At 49.2% G+C, this 19,233-nt stretch overlaps 1 protein-coding gene across 3 annotated transcripts; it reads right to left on the reverse strand.

Moving 5' to 3' along the window:
* Positions 1–1,010: 1,010 nt before the first annotated feature.
* ATCAY (ATCAY kinesin light chain interacting caytaxin) lies at positions 1,011–19,162 on the reverse strand. Of its 3 annotated transcripts, none has more exons than XM_030509470.1 (13): positions 18,743–19,162; positions 17,237–17,366; positions 12,850–12,914; positions 12,313–12,534; positions 11,049–11,234; positions 10,272–10,374; positions 9,602–9,733; positions 9,123–9,209; positions 8,492–8,590; positions 8,204–8,239; positions 7,088–7,123; positions 6,317–6,349; positions 1,011–5,744 (listed from the first exon to the last, which is right to left on the reverse strand). In XM_030509470.1, the coding sequence occupies exons 2-13, from the start codon at positions 17,311–17,313 to the stop codon at positions 5,735–5,737; spliced, it is 1,086 nt and encodes a 361-aa protein (XP_030365330.1). In that variant the 5' UTR covers positions 17,314–17,366; positions 18,743–19,162; the 3' UTR covers positions 1,011–5,734. The 3 variants fall into 3 exon arrangements, with proteins under 3 accessions (XP_030365330.1, XP_030365329.1, XP_030365331.1); XM_030509469.1 differs by having other exon boundaries at positions 6,317–6,352; XM_030509471.1 differs by lacking the exons at positions 17,237–17,366; positions 18,743–19,162 and adding an exon at positions 14,932–15,179 and having other exon boundaries at positions 6,317–6,352.
* Positions 19,163–19,233: the final 71 nt, after the last annotated feature.

Raw genomic sequence — 19,233 nt, forward strand, 5'->3', positions numbered from 1 at the left:
TAGAGCTGATGGTGGAGTAAAAGTGACATTCCTAAAGGCAGCGTGCAGTTTAGGTGGGTTTCAGGCACCTAATTGAACAAAAATGAGTCATGAAAACTATGTCCTTGATGGAGAGTTTATAGTGTCTGAACTTCCATTAGAAAAATTGTCAGAAATTTCACCTGTTGTTCTGTTCTTGATCTCCATCACAGCTGCCACCACCTTGGCTAAAAGAAATCTCAATCTAAATATCACTGGATCCCATGTCCAATTGAGGATACTGAAGTGTCCCAACTCCTTCATCCACCAGAGACCTTCTCTGGTATGTTCAGAGCAGACCTGCTGGAGGGGGCCACACACCCGGCAGCGCGGCAGCAGAGGCTGGCACATGCACACTGCAGAACACTGCAGCACAGGGGAGTTAAGCAGTGACCAGAGCAGTAAACAGTTCAGGTTTAACTTTTCCCTCCCATTCCGCCAAAAACCCTTGAACCAACAATGGAATCTTAATACATTGACAAGATTCTGGGGGTTTTAGGTGCCTATCTTTGGAAGGGCAGCCAGCTTGCTGCAAGGTCTTTTAGAATGTATCTTCCAGGGAATATTCTTTAAAGACTGCTAAATGAAAGCAATACTAGAGAACTTCAATCAGTCAAATAGAGGAATGTAACGTGGCTAATGGAAAACTACAGTGAAGGTTGATGGAAGGGTATGTTTGCTGTTGAGGAAGGACATCATGTCTTCTGACTGGGAAACTGTTGCTTTGGTAGGGTAGCAGCTAATCCCATTCCATGTGGTATGGCCTAGTCATAACACGATGAGCTTTTGAACTTTGTCAGCTCTACTGGTTGCATTCTTTGTGCTTCATGCCAGGTTTTAGCATTCCTCAACCAAGATTCCCTGTCTCCTGTTTTGTCAGCATTGGCCAGATTCTTTCAGGACACACCACTGATGCTGGTGGCCTTTTGATGCAATGTGTGGTGAAAGAAATGTTGATACTGCTACGAGTTTGCATTTTGCAGCAGCACAAATGCCAGGGAGGACTTGGACTTGCTTTATTCAAGGGAATAGCATCCAAACACAAAAATCCATCGTATTTTCCTTATGGAACCAAAGTCAAAATAAAAGATCTGGACAAAAAGAAGGATATGCATTTTTGCTTAAGGATTAGTCTCATTTTAATTGTATATCCACAGATTCTTATGGAATAATACAAAGCAAAAATAAGAATACATACTGAACAGCAATCTATGTCTTCTAGCATAAACCACCTAGTTACAAACACTTTAGAAAAATGACAGGTCACACGTTTTTACATGGAGGTTTGGGTTAAAAGGACCCACTACAAAGGAGAAAAAACTGAGATAGGTCAATGTGATACTGTCATGGTGACTTTTAAACTTCACTTTACCAGTAGCATGCTGTATTTCTGACTGCCAGTAAATATGGAAATACAAAAGAGAAAACATGTGCTTTTGGAGATAGAGCAATTTTGCCTGGTCATTTCACCTGCCGTCAGGCCAAACTGAGCTTATTGCCACCAGCATTTCATGAACTCTTTTGTTTTTTCATGTCAAATAGAGGATGTGCTGCTTTTAAAACCTGTCCCATGTAGGTTTTCTCCCACGTGGGTTTGCACATCTGTAAGCAAATCATCTTTGGAAAAAATAGATGGATAAATTTGCAATGAGGTATGCTCTAAACATCCACTCACATTTACACAGCACTGTACAGAGGAGATGGGATTCATTACCCAACTGAATATACAGCAGCATCTCAGTTTTATTTCCTGGGTCTTCCTTGTGAATCAAAAGGAAAATTACTGGACAGCCCCAAATCTGGATGATTCCTAAACAAAGTATTTTCACTGTATAAAGCTGACAGTTGCTGGTCAAGTCCTGTGGCTGCCTTAAGGAGCTGGGAAGGTTATTTCCTAGTCTGTCCTCAGGATGTGATTTTTCAGGCTGACGCTGGGTGAAGGTTGAAATTAGACATAAATTAGTGAGTCAATACCATGATTGTTGTGAATATTATGAGGGTAAAATAATTTTGTCTGCAGCTAAAATGTGGCTATTCATGGATTCACCATCAGAAAAGCTCATGAGAGGTAGAATCCAAGCCCAGAAAAATGGTGTTGGTAATTCTTGCTGATAGGGTACAGTGCATTCATAAACCATTGATCCTCCAGAGATGTTCTTCTGAGGCAGGAGCAAGGCCTCCTGTGCACTGGGAACACTGACCAGTTCAGCAGTATTGCTAAAAGGATGGAGTTTATTTCATTTTAGTTTTTAACCATATGAATATACACTGGCAAAAGTTCTAATGTCAATGTACTTTTACTAGCAAGATTTTGTATATTTTTTTTGCTGGTACAGCACAATTCTCAACTGCATCTCCAGCGGAAGCATAGAACTTGGCTGGTAAACCCCTCTGCAGATAGGCTTTGAGAGCAGCTCCCTGAGGAACTGGCAAAGGAACGTGTAAAATGGCTTCAGTCACCTCAGATCTCTGTTTGTTCTATTGCCACAGCTCAGCTTCTGTGCAAGGTAAGTCCTGTCACCCCGCAGTTGACAGCTCCCTCCCAGTGCAATTACATCTCTTGTTTGCAGGCTGTGAAACCTTGATCCGCTGCCCCTGCGCAACTGGTGGTCTCCCACAGGTGGATCTGAGTTTGTCATGATCTTCTGAAGATGAATGCAGTGTTTTGGTGGTGTGTTTGTTACAGCACCCAGCTCTGATCTTGCTTGAAGCCTGTGCAGGTCAATCAACACCAAACTTAGATATGTTGCTCCACAGCTGGTAAAGAAACTCTGCCAATTTGCTTGTTTCTGTGTTGAAGAATTTGTAGCTACTTTGGTTTCCAGCAGCATCTAAAAGCACTGAAAGAATTTAATGATCCTTCTTTTTTTTGTTGCTATAAAAATGCACTTTTTACATTTAGCTAAAATTTATCCATTTTGGGTTGCAGGTTCATTTCTATGTTGAAAAGAGTAATAGACATCCATCCAGCCAGGAACATAACATCTACACACTCATATCATTGTATTAAGAATGAAAATATAGTGCATACTGCTTAGAGTGCTCTGTCAGAAAGTGCACTTCTGAAAAATTGTTTCAAAGAACTTTCCAAACTGACTCTTGTGTTCCAACAACCAACCTCCTTCGTGTCTGGAAATGAACTTGGTGTCTGCCCTTTTCCCAGCTGAACTCTTAACCTTGCCCTGAAGGAATTGCTGGAAAAAACACAGAGTTTTCACCTTCGGGTCTGCTCATTCTGTAGTTGTTTTTTTTCCTGAAAATGTAGACACAGAGTCTTTGCTTTGGGAAAAACCAAAACAAAACCACACCAAAACCCCCGATTCCTCTGGCATGGTGACTGCTGGGCATCAAGCAGTTGGTTTCTTCAGGTCTCAAGACTAAACATAATCAAGGTTTCTTATCTTCCATGCCCATGTGTTCCATAACAGCAGGATTTTCCATGACGTTGGGAACATTTTTTTCCTGTTTAGTAATTAAGGACGCATAAAAGGTTTCTGGAATTGTACTTGGAAAACATTATTAAATGATCTATTGGTTTTGTTCATTATAGAATTGTAAAGTTCCCTTTCAGTGTCCAACTGCATTGCATTCTCCTGTGGAAAGCAGACGATTTCTTATCTAACTGCATAAAAATGGTCTCAAAAGAAACACGGACAATCTAGGTTGAAGTGTTATCGGGGGGGATGGTGAATTCCCATGCTCCTACACTACCAGATTTGATTATTACTAGTCTGAGCTAAAATTACTTTCACTGGAAGAGTCCTTTCTTCATTTCAGTGGGTTCCTTTAGTCCATCTGACAGCCCATGTGTGGAAAAGAACACCCAGCTTTGCAGGGTGGCTGAACACGCTCATGTTTGGTAATCCCTGACTGCTGCTTCTGCCTTGGAACAGATGCCTGCTGCCTGCGTGGAGAGCTCTGGCCAGAACTCCTTCTGTGGGGAGGTGTCATTGGCATGAACCCCACACTCCAAAAACCCTGAAGTGCTGTTTTTCCCTTGTAGCACAGAATTCACTGGCTCAGGATGAAGTTTCCAGAAAGCCGTGGAGATTGGTGCTTGCTTGGTGCTTATTAGTAACATGCCAGTGAGACAGAATATGGAGTTTTTACCACCTTCAGTTTCTCGGGTTAATGCTGTGGGTGCAGTGCTCTGTTTTTCATGCAAAGGTCTGTTCAGTAAATACATCTGTGACTGAAGTGTGTGAGAAAAACACATATCAAAAGAGAAGTAAGTTAGAAAGCAGCTTTGGTGCTCCTTTGTAGCAGTTGGGAAATAGAGATCTCATCTGTAGCAGTTTTAGTCACTAAAAGGAAAAAAGAGAAGCTTTATATATGCAGAGGAGACAGCCCTATCTTGAGGAAAATCTTGCTTTGCTGGAACTGTCCTCCAGGGGAGTTCAGAGCAGAGTGAAGTGGTGGTGATTTCAAATAGCCACGGGTTGGGGTTGCCAGGCTTGAACTGTTCCTTAAGTGGGGAAACGTTCAGGTAATTCTTCACCCACAAGAGGCTTTACCTGATAATTGGAGACTCGGTGAAAGACTCGGGTGAAATCAGGAGTTTCCAAATGATTTTAGCCAAAGAGTTTCTTAAATTTTCTTCCCTCCTTTGCTCACAGAATCCTTATGAGTCCAAAATACAGATTTCAGGAGTCTCTGTGTCACGTCTGCACCTCCTGGCTGCTGAGGAGCTGAACCCAGTCACAGTGTCCTGCCTCACCCCTGCAGCATTCTCCCCTTGGGTAGGTACGTTTGTAGATGAGGCCCCTCATTACCCAGGGATGGCAAATAGGGAATTTCAAACATTTAGCAGCTTGTCTCCGCAATAGGAGGTATTAATAGTGAATGATTGTCCAGTGTCATGAGATCAATACAAGGGCAAGGTGTGAAAAACTTCCCTGTCCATAAGGCTCCTTCTTAAAACCAGACCTTCTTGGTGTGTGTGTGCTGATAGAAGATGCTCATGAGAAGGTTCTGTGGAGGCTGCCATACCATACAGGACTCTCAGAGTTATCAGAGTGCCTTACAAACAGACAGAGCAAACCAGGAAAAAACCATGGCATTTGCTGCTAGGAATGATCCCGTGTGAGTTAAGAAGAGAAACTGGCAATGAATGAACTGGTCAAGGCTGGAAGAGGTGCCTCGACCGGTGGGCACTTGGTATTTTCAGGAAGAAACACACACTGGCTGTAGCAAGGAGGGGAATTCACTCTTCTCATTCCATGTTCACTAGTCCCTGGTTGCCACATCTTTACGGAGGGAATGGGGTGTGCAGTTCAAAGCAGAATGTCTCAGTGCTGGCCAGCAGCAAGTTAGGGGAAGGGTTTATAATTTAAACAAAAAATATATCTCTTTCTGGGCTGGCAACTACTGGACTACAGGATGCTCTTAACTTACCAAGAGGAAACACGGTATCTATTTGCACTACTTAATAGCTCTCCACAGACCATTACTGAAACGCACTGGAACCTGTCCTGAAAAGTGCTATTCTTGGCTTGCTTGGTTTTGTGGCTTCGGGTTTTTTTTCATCTTTTTTTCAAAGTAAAATGTTTCCAAAAAGTTTAATGGACTTTGCATCTTGGAGACAAGGGAGGCAGGCTCCATGAGCTACAGAACTGGGAATAAGATGGTGACAAGGTCTTACACCAAAAGGTCATTTTCGTGGGTGACTGCCAGGCTGCGTCATTCTTCTACTCCATTCATTCCACTCTGCTTTGATTCACGACATACTGGGAAGGAACAGAAAGACAGACTTATTTTTAGAAAGCAAATTGTAGTAAAAATGTTGTTATTTCCACTATGTAAAAACCAAAAATACGAGTATGTTTGCGTGTAATCCTCTACAGCATATTGGGGGAAAAGAGAATGTTATTTATAGCTTTAATGGGCTTTCTTCTTCTCTAAGGATGTGTCCTGAGTGCACAGGACCATGGAAACCTTCCTGCCAGGTAGAGGAAGGCAGCTCTGCAGCAAATACCCACGTGCACACCCCACCCCAGGTAATTTATTGAGGGGCAGCATTTCTCCTGCAGCTGCAGCTGGGACCAGCCCGTGCTTTGGGACGAGCCACAGCGGTTGTGGTCGTGGCTGCAGCCATGGCAGGGTGAAGGTGGCAACAGCTTCTGGGTTTGGCACCTCCCTGCACAAAGTGGGTGATGCCTCTTCTGCGCTGAGTGAGCATCACCAAGGCGAAGAGGCCCTGGGTCTAACCCAGTCCTGACTTTCCCGTTTGTGAGTGGATTACAAATGCAATGAAATCTGTCACATGGAGCCAAACAAAAGAGAAAGGTACGAATCAAACCTGGTTTCCTGATCTTCTGCTGGAGGCACAGGCCTGCTTGGAAGAGAACCAGCAAGACAAGAAGTGAATCTCCAGCACACACTAATCACCCTCTCCTTTCGCCTCAAGGTCCCATTTGTTTCTCAGAACAATTCAGGCTCATCCAATGGACCTTGGCAATTTTTAGCAAAGCTCTTTTTTCTCTGGGAAGAGAACAGCAGAAATATGCACTGTTCCCCCTCAGGAGCTAGTTAGATAGAATAAAAACAGAGACGCTATATCACTCTGAAGCAGAGCCAAAACCAGGCCAAATTATCCTGGCCTAGGATTTTGACACTGTCTTCCAAGCCTCCCTAGAATTTTCCTTCCCATCTAATGTTACAGCCTCATATCTTGCCTTTACAGACAGCCAAGATGTGCCCGACAGCAGTTTTTGGCCCTCTGCATTGCACCATCCCACAAATGCTACGGCTGAATGTCAGGAGAACGTCCCCGGTTGCCTCTGGCTCTGCTCCATGACCAAATGGGTTCACTTGCAGAGGTAACAGGCAGTGTCAGGAATCTGTTGGCACAGGTGAAGGTCAGTAACACCACAAAAGTGGTGGCACAGGGAGGTGTGAGCAGAGGAGAGGCTTTCTCAGGTCCCAGACACTTCAGAAATGTCCTGTTGGCTCCAGACATCTCCTGAGGGGTCAGATCTGCCTCCCCAGGGGGGCCACCAACCAGTAGGGCCACCCTTGTCACTAGAAACTGGTTTTGTAAGTAAAGGATAAATAAAAAAAGAGTAGTTACCTTTCCTTCTCAGCCATGTCTTGCTTCTCTTCTGCCCTGTAAACACAAATCACTTTTGAAATCTATCATCTAGAGGCAAGCAGTGTGATAGAGTTATCCAGGGATTTCTAGGGCAATAGCTGGCCCTCAGACAGCAGATAGGGCTCTGGTCAGAAAGGACTGTGAGCTTCTTGTCCCTGTGACACACAGCCCTGACACTCCTCGTGCTCTCAGGATGCCTCTGTGGCTCTAGAGGGAGGGAGCTGGCTGATTTGGGCTGGACGACTCGCTTTCAAACAGCTAATGAACCAAATCATACAATCATAGGCTGGTTTGGGTTTGAAAGGAGCTTAAGATCATCTAGTTCCATCCCCCCTGCCATGGGCAGGGACACCTCGCACTCCCACAGTGGCACCTCCCAGTTTGTTCACCGGCTCGAGGAGGTGTTATTAGAGCACATCACTATAACTGAGCAACCTGCTCTAGTGGAAGGTGTCCCTGCCCGTGGCAGGGGGTTGGAATTGGATGAGCTTTAAAGTCTTTTCAACCTAAAGCAGTCTGTGACTCTGTGATAACTCTCGTGCTGACCCAGCTGGTCTTTCCTCTGCCCATGATTGCCTTTTGCTTTTAACAGAGCCAACTGCTATCACTGTTCATGGCCAGCACCTCTAACCGAAATCACTGGTGACAGGTCTAGAAAATGAAACAAAACAAACTGTCAACTAATGTCCCTCTTTAAGCCACTTCAGCAGAATGAAGTCCATTTAAAATAAGCACCAGCTCTCACTTTAAGGTCAGTTTGCAGGGTCGTATGGGGAAAATGTGCCATTTCATACAGAGAGGGATTTCTGCTGACCTTTGCTAGCACCTGCAGAGCATGCTCAGAGTGAGTGCGCTCCTGGGGTTAAGATGAACAGATCTATGGATAAATAACCTTCGAATCAAGCTGCTTCTCCCTCCTGCAGCTTTTGCTTACTTTGAGAAAATCAGTAGAAAGTAAGTGTAGGCTGTGTGGGATATCAGGGTAGGAGGAACACAGAATTCCCTGGTTATAGCACAAATAATGATGAGGGAATGCAAAAACATCCTAAGAAATGAGTGCACACCCCTTCTCCCTTCCCCCAGCATTAATTTTACCTTTCTTTTCTGGCCTTGATCCTCTCTTCTTCATATCTGCAATAAACAGGAAACAGTCTTTAAATGTCACCAGTCAGGACTGTCCACCTTTAGTAAAATGCAATGTTTGCTCTGAAGGTGACAGAAACTGCAACCCAGCACATTGTGCAGGCTCTTGCTTGGCACCAGGATAGGAGTGGGATAAGGTTCCAGTACATGGGATTTGACTCAACGATATCCTGCTACATAGGATTTTTGACCTGCTCCTCCTCAGAGCCACATGTGCCCCACGGTCCCTCTGACACTCACTGTAGGACGCAGTCTGGGATCTGCACATGCTCCATTGGGATGAGTTGCTCCAGTTCCTCCAGGCTGTGAACATACTGGATCTTGTTGATAAACTTCACACTGGCAGAGAAAGAAAGAGTGTGTGCTTGAGCTCTTGTTTTGATGTTCTCTCCATAGGAAGTCAGAAGTTTCCCAATGGGAATGGGGATCTCTGCATCTCTGTATCCTCTATAGTCTGAATGTACCCATCTCCTCCCAGTGCTGATATGCCAAAGACTACAAGTTGTGGTGAGGTGCCACACTTTGGTACTGAGGGACCACACAGGTACCTCACTTTGCTTTGACCCTTGCTCCTCAATATCCATAGGAGGAAAAAGGGACCATCATTCCTGCTCTTCCCAGGAAATCTTTATGCACTACCCACTGGGACAAACTTTGATCTAGATCCAAACCACCACAGTGTCTCCTAAAATCACCTCTAGAGTTGGCCTTGGAAGCATCAGGGAGGTGTAGGACAAGAGACAAACAGTGTCACCTCGGTTGCTACTAGTTAAAGGTGATCTTAAGATCCAATTTGTGAGATTAAACTTTCACTGCAAACCCAGCCAAGTTTGGGAACATGTTCTATGTAGTGGGAACACATCATAGTTACCTGATGAAGGGTCTGGATATGGCCAGCACTGTCCGGATGAACCACGAGGGATGCACGATTATCAATGCTTTGAGGTTTTTACGCAGCCTGTGGAAGAGCCATGGGACAGAACTCAGATTCAAAGCACCTTTCCTTAAACTCTGTCAGGCCACTAACAAGTGTCATGATGCTGACCAGCCTCAGGTGGGTGTCTCCAGACAAAAGCCCTGCCCGTGGCCTTAGGAGCCCTATTTAAGCTCAGAGCTGGCAGGCTGCAGGAGCACTGCTTTATTAGGCTCATCTCTGTGATGGTGCTTGTGAGGCAAAGAGGGTGATGAAGAGAGCCTGGAGTAAGCCAGAAAGCTTGTAACAGAGGATGGAATTGCAGCATCTGGAGAGTGAGGAAGGCAGACTGGCTGGGAAGGCTGTGAGAAAGCAGTGGAAGAGATGTGGGAAGAGGACTGGGAAGAATGAAGAGGCAACACCAACGGGATTCTCACCTTCTGTCTATCATCTGGTAGCATTTCTTCAGCCAGCCCAGGCCTGGCATCCTCCTGCGGGGCGTTGCTCCGTTCAGGTACACGATCATATAGTCCTCAGCCACCAGCAGCTCCAGGCTACTGATCACGTATCTGTTGGGTGGTGATCAGAAGGAACAGGAATATGAGATTCAAAAAAGGTCCCTGAGGCTTCCTCAAGTGCCTGTGTGCCACCCCAAAAGCCCTCCAGACCCTTTCTTCGTATACCTTGGAACAGAGCAGGAATCTGGCACCACTGTAGGATTATTATTTCCTTACGCCCTGCAGGGGTGTTTCTCTGAGGTCACTGATGGACATCCCTGCACTGTTCTTCTGCCTAGCAAGAGCATCTACCAGCTCTTCAGCATTGTGTACATATGCTCTGCCCTGCTCATGAGTCCATCACTGGCATAATTAACACTGAATGGTTGAATGCTTTGACTCACTGGACTTGGATATGAACTCTGTTGACAGTGTCTCACCCAGTGGTGCTCGCCCCAGTCTGCAGCTGCACTCTGGGTGCCTTTGGCCTGGATTCAAACTCTTTCCAGCTGAGGTTCGGGATGCACTGAATACATGGAAACTGCTTCCCCAGAGCCCAGTTACCTCCCCTGCCCTCCTCTTCCCTCACAGACCTTGACCAGCCACTTACAGGAAGAGATTCTCCATGATGTAGTGGTAATCAGCCAGGTTACTGTCTGGCAGATAGCAGGCAGCAAAGACAATGATGGCATTGAGACCTTCTCCATAGTATCCTGGCAAAGAAAGACACAGGCAGCATCAGTGACATATTCCAGGGGGAGATGTGAATGCTGAAGGGAAGATGCATCGCTAAATTTGGGCCTGGGCTGGTTTTTATGCCTCTGCTGATCTCCAGGTAAGTGTTTGTCCCTCTTACAGACCTCTCACACAGTTAGAATTGCCTCTGCTCCTGGTTTTGGCTATAACATACACATGGGGTTTGGGGAAGGAGTTTGTGTGTATCACAGCACAGAGCTGAGAGCTTTGCCCTGGGCTGTGGCTGGGCTTTGCTTGGATTTCAGGAATGGTCACTCTTGGGAGGTGCTGGCCTTTAGCTGTGCCTCTGGAGACAGCTCAGGTGCTGAGCTACAGAGGGCTGAGGTACCTGCAGGCCCTCCATCACTGGGGATGCAGGTACTTAACCCGGGCTGAGGGTCAGGGTATAGTCACTCTTGCTCAGAGGCCAGCATTATCCCTACTTTTGTTCATTGAAGCATTGCTCCAGTGGCTGTATGTTTCTCAGCACGAGCTGGGTGCTTTGTGCTTCTCTGCCACGCAGCAGTACAAAACAAATAGTAACTTCCCCCTAAGGACAGTCAAAACAATCAGTCACAGCATCCCCTCCAGCTCGACAAAGATGGACTGAAGGAAACCCACCAAGGCAGGAGCAGGCTGCCCTCCTCCTCACCTCCGTGTGTCACCACTCGCATGTAGGGTTTGATCATCTGGAGGTCGATGCGGTGCTCCTGCTCCCCAATGATGACAGTCCTCCAGAGCCGGCCGTTAGTAGCACTCCCATCTTCTGTCCCACCATCCCCAAACAGGTCTGCGCTGTCCCCTGGCATGTTCTTGGCTGTGGCCACAGGAGTGTCATCTGGGAGAGGGACAAACATTTCTGCCTTTAATACAATGTACGAAGAGGCTCTGTGAGAGTTTTGGTGTGCAATTACAGACAATAACAACCACAGGATCATCTGGGTCATCTGCAGCTTTGATCTGTGTAAGTTTGTGGTTCTTAATAATCTAGAATGGTTTGGGTTGGAAGTGACCTTAAAGCTCCTCCAGTTCCAACCCCCTGCCACAGGCAGGAACACCTTCCACTAGAGCAGGTTGCTCCAAGCCCCTGTGTCCAACCTGGCCTTGAACACTGCCAGGGATGGGGCAGCCACAGCTTCTCTGGGCACCCTGTGCCAGCGCCTCAGCACCCTCCCAGGGAAGAGCTTCTGCCTCAGAGCTCATCTCAATCTCCCCTCTGGCAGGTTAAAGCCATTCCCCTTGTCCTGTCCCTACAGGCCCTTGTCCACAGCCCCTCTCCAGGTTCCTTGTTCCAATCTTGCTCCATTGCCAAATTGCAACAGAAATAAGCTTAACATCTCATGCTGCTGCTTATAGTACCTGCAGTCACAGGTTGGACACTGGGCTCTTTGTTAGATCTTGCTTCAGCTCCATCTATACTGACTGAAGAGGACACTGCCTGTGCCATCGGTCTTGTGATCTGCCAGCAGAGCTGCCTGCAGGAGCCCCCCTGAGCCCCATTCAGTCAAAACCAGCCAGGTTAGCAAAGACCGTGTTAGCCGAGATGTCTGAATGTTCACTGGTACCTTCCAGCCCGGGGTGGTGGCCCAGCTGCAGCAGGAAGCGAATGTGTGTCCATAGCCTATGCCTTATCCTGAATTATGGCTAAACCAGTGTTTTCAAGTCCCTGAACTGCTTCTGCCTGCCCCATCCCAGACAGAAGTGCTGAGATAGCAGCACTGAGACTCCCGGGCTATAGATGGGATCCTGCTGGGGCAGATGCTGTGTGGAAGATGGGGCTTGGTTGTGTGTGCTGTGCTTCGCTGCTGTGGAAGTTGGTCCTCAGCTGCTGGTGGTGAGTGGTGTCAAAAGTGCTTAAAATGAGGTTAAAAAAAGCCCCTGCCCCTGCAGACATTCACCCAGAACCAGCTTTTTACCTTCCCATTCCAGTTCGTTCCCATTCCCCAGGAATTCAAGGGAATCTGTCTCATCAGGAGTTTCGATATCATCCACATTAATGTCCAGGTCATCTGGTGTGTCCAGGAAGTCATCGGAGAGAATGGAGCCTTCACTCTGGTCCAGGGAAATGTTGATTTCAGGTGCAACAAGTGTCTTCCGCTTACGATGCGCCCCGTTAAAGTTTAAAGTATTGGGGGGAGCTGGAGTTAAAAGGAAAATAACTGACAGGTTGTCCTCGTGCTGTATCCTGAGTGCAAGACATGGTGCTGTCATTATCACATTGCAGGCTATGGTCTTGGAAGCTAAGGGAGGTGGATCAGAACTGGGCAGTACTGGAAACCTGCAGGTATTGGGTGGATAAAAGTGCCCACACTTCCAAGATACCTATTTCCTCCCCCAGCTCCTTGTGAAAGGTTAGTAAATTCAAATGTCTGCTGGTTTTGCCTTCCACATGGGAATTTTGATGGATATTCCAAGGGAACTGGCTTCCGCCCTAACTGCAAGCTGGTACTTACAGGATGTGTTCTCATCTTCTGTAGGACTGCCCAGTGACTCCATCCCTGTCTCCTCTGGGAGAGGTCTGCAGACAAGCGAAGATGTGGAGGTCAAAAGACAGGAGGTGACAGGTAATGTTAAGGAGAAAGTCCCTCCATGGCAGCCAGTGGAGAGAACTGGGGACATCAGGGAAAAACATGCAGCCCCCTGTGTGCTCTGCCCCTTCCCTTCTGCCTGCAAGCTCAGCCTGAGGGACACCCTCAGGTGATTTGCCCAAGAGCAACCCAGCAGCTCTGCTCTCTGCCCGGAGTACTGTGCAATCCCTGGTAATCTCCAAACCATCCCACCAATGCATCCTTCATGCTGCCATTCAGCCAAGAGGCTGGAAAATCCAGCCAGGGACACGGGAACAAATCCTGTCCCCAGTGAGCCTGGTAAGATCCTCACTTTCTCCACATTATCCCCATTTTTATCTCCATCAGAAGTCTGAGAGGCAGTGTCAAGCTCTAGGGCACCTCATCAAGGGGACCAGGGAGCATCTTCTGCAGTTGTCTGTGTTCCTGTTCCTTGCACAGTGTAGGCAATGCAGTGGGCTGTCCAGACAGCCTGAATTCAGCTGTTCCTAAGCCCAGGGAGGGATGCTTTGATCCCAGCAGCAGCTGAGCTAGTGCTGGATGTTGAGCACAAGAGCACTTTGTGCTCTCTGCTAATGCCTTTCCTCCTTTTTCCTCCTTTCTGTCACAGGCCCTGGCTGCAGCAGAGCAGAACTTCATCCAAACACAACCACCTCTCCCAGGAGGCCGCTGCCTCCTTGTTCAGGAGAGAACACCTTTGCTTTAAGGCAGTTGGTGTTCGACACAAGGATCAAACCTCAGGTGTGATCCCAGATTTGTCACCTCATCCTCACCTCAGCCCCATCTGACAAGAGCTGATGGTGACACCCAAACCCTGCTGAGGGTTGGAAGCAGGTTCATTCTGAGCTAAGATGCAGGTACCAGCACTCAAATCCGTATTACGGAGCCAAAGGCTGACCCACTGCTCCCTTCTTCGGCTCCATGGCAGAGGTCAGGATCTGCAGCTTGTACTTGGCTCCTTCACCCTCTGGGCACCAACCCCTGTGTCTCCAGCCAGAAGCTGGAAGCACTGGTTAATTTAAAAGCTGACTTGCCTGTACAGATGCTAACGCCCAGTCTCGTTACGTGCTTGTCACCCTTTGGAAGTTGCTGGAGTTACCCCAATATTGGTCAGGAGCAAGTGAAGTCAGGATATGGCCCCCAGTACTGCAGCAAGGAACCCTGGCTGGTGGCTGAGCAGCACTGCCACCCTGAGCTGGACACTTCCTGGACACTTTTGCCCTTCATTTGAGCTGGGCCTTGTGACTGTCCCTTGGTGATCAAACCCCACCAACCCCCCAACAAGTTCATGTTGTCGAAGGTCTGTTTAAAATGGACCTTCTGAGCTGTTCTTGTTTCACCTGCCCCTTGCTGGAAGCTCCCCCTCAAGGGGGGAAGAGCTCACACCCCCAGGCATGAAATCCTGGGTGCTGGGACAGCCCTAGGGTGGAACAGGGGGTACCCACCAGTCTGAGGGCAGCACCCATAAGGATGGGGTGATCCAGGGGTGATGGAGCCCAGTACCTCTGCATCCACAGGCTGTGCCCTACAAAGGCTCCTCTTTGTGCTGGCATCACACCAGAGCCACCAGCCAAATTAAGCCCTATAAATATTTAGATTAAGGGATAATCCTCTCCTAGCTGGTTATTGTATATTTATGAGAGTTGAAGGCCTGATCAAAGGCGCTTGCTCCTTGCTTGCGCAGCACCCTGACCCTGTGGGCTGCCACAATATTCCTGAACACCCAGAAAGGTCCCTCTGCCCCCCTCCAGCTTCTCCTCCTCCCTTTTGCTTTTGTCTGCAGGGGGCCTGGCTGGTCGTTTGTCTGTGAGCCGGCGCCTGGCACAACTTGGGGATAGAGCATCACAAGAGGAGCAGGCCCAGCTGCACCCGAGTACGTGCTGCAGCCGGGCACTCTGTGCTCCGGTGCTAGGATTCATCTAAGAAAAGCAATTCCAAAGTCAGAGGTGAAGAAAAAGCCTTTCTTACCTTCCCCAAGGGGGTCAGCTCACCACCTCCCAGCCTCTCGGGTAAATCCTCCTTCCCCGAACGCAGCCAGCCCCAGATTTTCTGAAGGAAGCAGGTTCTTTAAGCGCCGGGTGCCACCATTTTCCTGCCTGCTGCTCACTTTCCCTCTCTAAAGCACCTTCTCTCGGGCCCCAACCAGCCTGAGCCTCCAGTGCCCGTGAGCCGCGGGATGCTGATGGAGTGAGCATGCTCCTGCATCCGCCCCGCGGCAGCCACAGCATCAGCGCAGGACAGCGCTGCACAAGCAGCCGACACACAGAAACCTTCCGGGAGCGGCAGGAGGGGGGACCCTTTCCTCGCCGCTCGCTCAGCGCCCTGGCCATGCACCTTTGAGCTTGTGCTGCAGATCGGCTGCTCCCAGAGGGATGGGAATGTCGCCGTGTGTCCTTAGGGAGCGGCTGAATTCAGTTTTCCCAGCCCAGAGCTTTGTCTACGATATGGTTGGGTCTTTTTTTTTTTTTTGTGGCAAGATTGGTTAATCACAGCTAAGCAAAAATAGCTATGCAGCAAATCATCTGCTGGAGAGCTGCTGTCCCACATGCAGCAGCTTCTGCCCTATTATTTTAATGCTTCTAGGGGGGGAAGTGTCTTGAAAATGATCATTTCTTTATTTTGAATGCTAGTTAAACACAGCTGCAGTCACTTGTTTGCCTCCTGGCTGGCTGGGCTCTATTGCACTTGCATCATTCCTGATTTAATCCCTCTGCAGCAGTCCATCAGCAGGCTGGGGACCTTGCCACCCAGCCACGGTGACATCCCTTTGCCTCCCCTTGTGCTTTGTTTGCTGAGTGGGAGTGATGCTGCCCATGCTGGATGGTGCTGAGGGCTCTGCAGAAGAGATGCCCCTCGAAGGCTTGGCTGTGGCTGGGGTCAGTTTGCTGCTTGCATGACAAGTGTGAAACAGAGCCTGGCAGCTCCTGCTCCAAGGTGATGGCGTGGGTTAGTGCCTGGGTGTCTGGGTGCTAGACTAGGTTTGTCCTAGATTTTATCATAGAATCCCAGGCTGGTTTGATTGGAAGGGACCTTAAAGCTCATTTGGTTCCAACCCTCGCCATGGGCAGGGACACCTTCCACTAGAGCAGGTTGCTCCAAGCCTCGTCCAACCTGGACTTCAACACTTCCAGAGACTTTTGGGGAGCTTTGAGTCAATCCTTTCCCTTCTGTACCTCACTTTCCCTTCTACTCAATTAAAAGCTTGTCAGCACAGTGCTCTGGGGGAGCCTGAGGTTGGCAGAGGTCCATCAGCCCAAAGCTCGGCTCTCAGAGGAAAGAAAAGGTCCATCTGAGGAGCCCAAGGCCTTGGCTGAGCCCACCTCTGGGCCAGCGGAAGGATGAGCCGTGCCCCGTGAGCCGGGTGCTGTGCTGGCAGACAGAGGTGCTCAGATCAGTGCTGCAGCTGGAGCCGCGCTGAACAGAGCCAGGCTCAGCCGCGGTGCCAAGGGGAACAGGAGACCCTTTCTCACAGGGCAGGGGCTGCGTGTGCCCCCGCGCAGAGCACACTGTGCCTCTGTCTGTGCATACAGCAGCTCTGTGGGCTGCTCGGGGAGCTCAGCTGCAGCTGGGGCAGGGAGACACGGCCCTGAAAAGCCCCTCAGCAGCCCAGACCCCAGCTGCAGCAGGGCTTGGTGCTGGCCGTGCTGGATGTGTGGGGCAGCACTGGGGTGGGTGCACCCTTTGGGTGGGTGTGGGGAGTTCAGGGCACACTGAGCGTACAGGGATGCTCTTTTTGGTACTCTATACAGTTAATAAAGTGCCTGCGAAGGTGAAAGATGCCATTTTGGCACCTTCTGTCACCCACACATCATTTCTTACAAGGTTTGCGACCGTTCAGGTTCTGCCTGTCAGTGCCAGTGGTCATTGCAGCCCAATGACTCTGCTTCCTGTGGCAAATTCCTGGCAAAGCAGCACTGCTCTGTTTGGGGAGATGCTGCTTGATTCAGAGACTGGGAAGGAGTCCATCCACCCCCATGTGCATCCATCCACCCATCCCTATAATCATCCATCCATCCATACTAATCTCCCTGTGCTCCATACTGGCTCCTTACCCTCTCCTTGGTGTGCTCACAGAGGATTGCCAGAAGCCTCCCAAAATTCCTAAGCATTCAGAGCAGCCTTGCTACAAAAGCTCTGTTCTCTGGCCAGAACTGCCCTGTTGGAGTTCAGACTCCTGTTGCCTCTGGTGGGAGGGCCCTGCATGCTCCATGCCCTGCAGGCTTCTTAAAGGAAGAAATCAAATTCTCCTTGACTTTTTTGGCAGGGAACAAACCTTGGGAAGTCCTCATCTTGCCACTCTTCCTTCACATCCACGTTTTCCATCCGCAAAGTGGCTTCTGTGGTCCCCATGGTGCTCAGAGAGGGGCTGGCTGCACAGCAGGTCCCTTGAGGAAGGGCTTGGGCTGGAAGGTGGAAGGTAGAGGTTGGCACCAAACCATTCAGAGCAGGTATGCTGACACCCTGCCCCACAGAGAAGGAAGGATAAGGGGATTTGGGGCTACTTGACATGCTTTGGACAAGAAGGTGAGGTTGGCCCTGGGCTGGAGCAGTAGGTGTATCTCTGTGCTGTTGTGGCCTTAGCTCTTCTGGCTAAGAATCAACACTGTCTGGGCTGATGTCCACCCATTTTTCCCTTGCTGCTTCTCTTCCAATACTAATCTCAACATAAACAAGCATCTCTGCTGAGGAAAAGGAAGTGTGGCAGAAAGAGAAGAAATTGCTCCTCCCAGGCTGGTTTCAGGTTGGGTTGGCAGAAGCACCATTTTGCTGGCCTGGGCAGAAGTTAGTGGCTTTGGGGGTTGGTTTTCCAGAGCAATTCCCAACTGCTGCTCCTGGTTTGTTCTCCATCCCCACGCTTCTCCCTGAGAGAAATGGGGCAGGGCTGGGCTGAGGGCTCAGGACCAGCTCTGGTTGGAGAGAGCAGGTACCCTGGATGCTGCTGTGGCTGAGCTTAGGTGCACCTGAGTCTGGAGGGGACAAGGTCAGGCCTTATCCTGTACAGAACATGTTGATGTGAAACCAGCTCCTATGTTGGGCATGTGCATTAACCCACTGCAGGACAGTCCTGAACATTCTTCCTGAGCTCAGCTTTTACATTGTAAATGTATCCAGGTACTGGCTGGATAATAATGCATTTTTTTTAGGATAAGGGACCCAGGGTGATTTCCCAAGTGGATGTGCCTGCTCTGTCTGTCCCCTAGTGTCAGGGAAATCAGCATCTAGCAGAGCCTGACCCATTGCTGTAAAGCTTTTCTAGAGAGCCAGTGCCTTTTCTGCTTCCTTTGGAGGCTTGTCTTTACAGGGGATGTCGCTGATGATGATCTGGAGGGAGATAAATCTGTGTCTGTCTGCTTTAAAGGAATGAAGCTATGTAGAGGCCTGAGTAAATCCAGCACCCATCTTTATGGCAGGCACTGGCAGAGACTGGGATCAGAGCAGGGAGCTGCTGGGAGCGTGGCAGCTCGCAGCCCATCCCAGCACACACGTTCTGCATTCTGTCCTCACACCGGGCTACATGCGATGCCCATGCCACCGCCACACATGTCTCCATTTTTGATTTCCCTACACGCAGGCAAAGGAGATACCTCGGGGCTGAGAGAGACCCCACCTTCCCTCCCTCCTCCCCGCCGCTGTCATCTGCTTTCTGCTAACCCTGAACACATCATGGAGGGAGGAAGAGAAAGGAAAGATATGAAGCAAATCCCAGGCTGGAGTGGGGTGATTTCTCCATATCAGACATCACCCAGCAGTATGGAAGCCCAGATGATGCTGTACTCACCCGTGCCTGTGGCTAGTGAGGAACAAAGAAGATCCTGCCTGTATCCCGGGTAGGCATTCCTCCCGATGGAGACGGGCTGCTCAGGAGGTCCAGCGCCTGGATCCGGGCACAGACGTGTGCGGCTTTCCCAGCGGAGCAGTGTGGGGATGCATCTAGGTCGGCCTTTCTCACAGCACTCCTTGCTTGGTGGTTTGGATTTTGCTGCGGGGGGGGGGGTGAATTGAGGGCAGTTATTTGTATTCTTCCATGGCTGCTGCTTCCTCTGCTGCCTCCCTCCCTTCCAAGGTAGTCGATTATTACGTTCTGCTTGCAGCTGGCTAAGCCTCGGCTCTAAGGCAGCCAATTGCTTTTGTGTGTGAGGAGGATGGTGGTGGTGGTGCTGACAGGGAGGGGGGTGCTATGGAGGATGGGAGGAGAGAGGAGCTGAAAGCACCCCCCTTCCAGCATCACTGCTCCTCCAATTGGCTGCGAGGTACCAAATATCGCCCTGC

The sequence above is a fragment of the Strigops habroptila genome, chromosome 20 (assembly GCF_004027225.2).
Source record: "Strigops habroptila isolate Jane chromosome 20, bStrHab1.2.pri, whole genome shotgun sequence".
NCBI lineage: Eukaryota > Metazoa > Chordata > Aves > Psittaciformes > Psittacidae > Strigops > Strigops habroptila.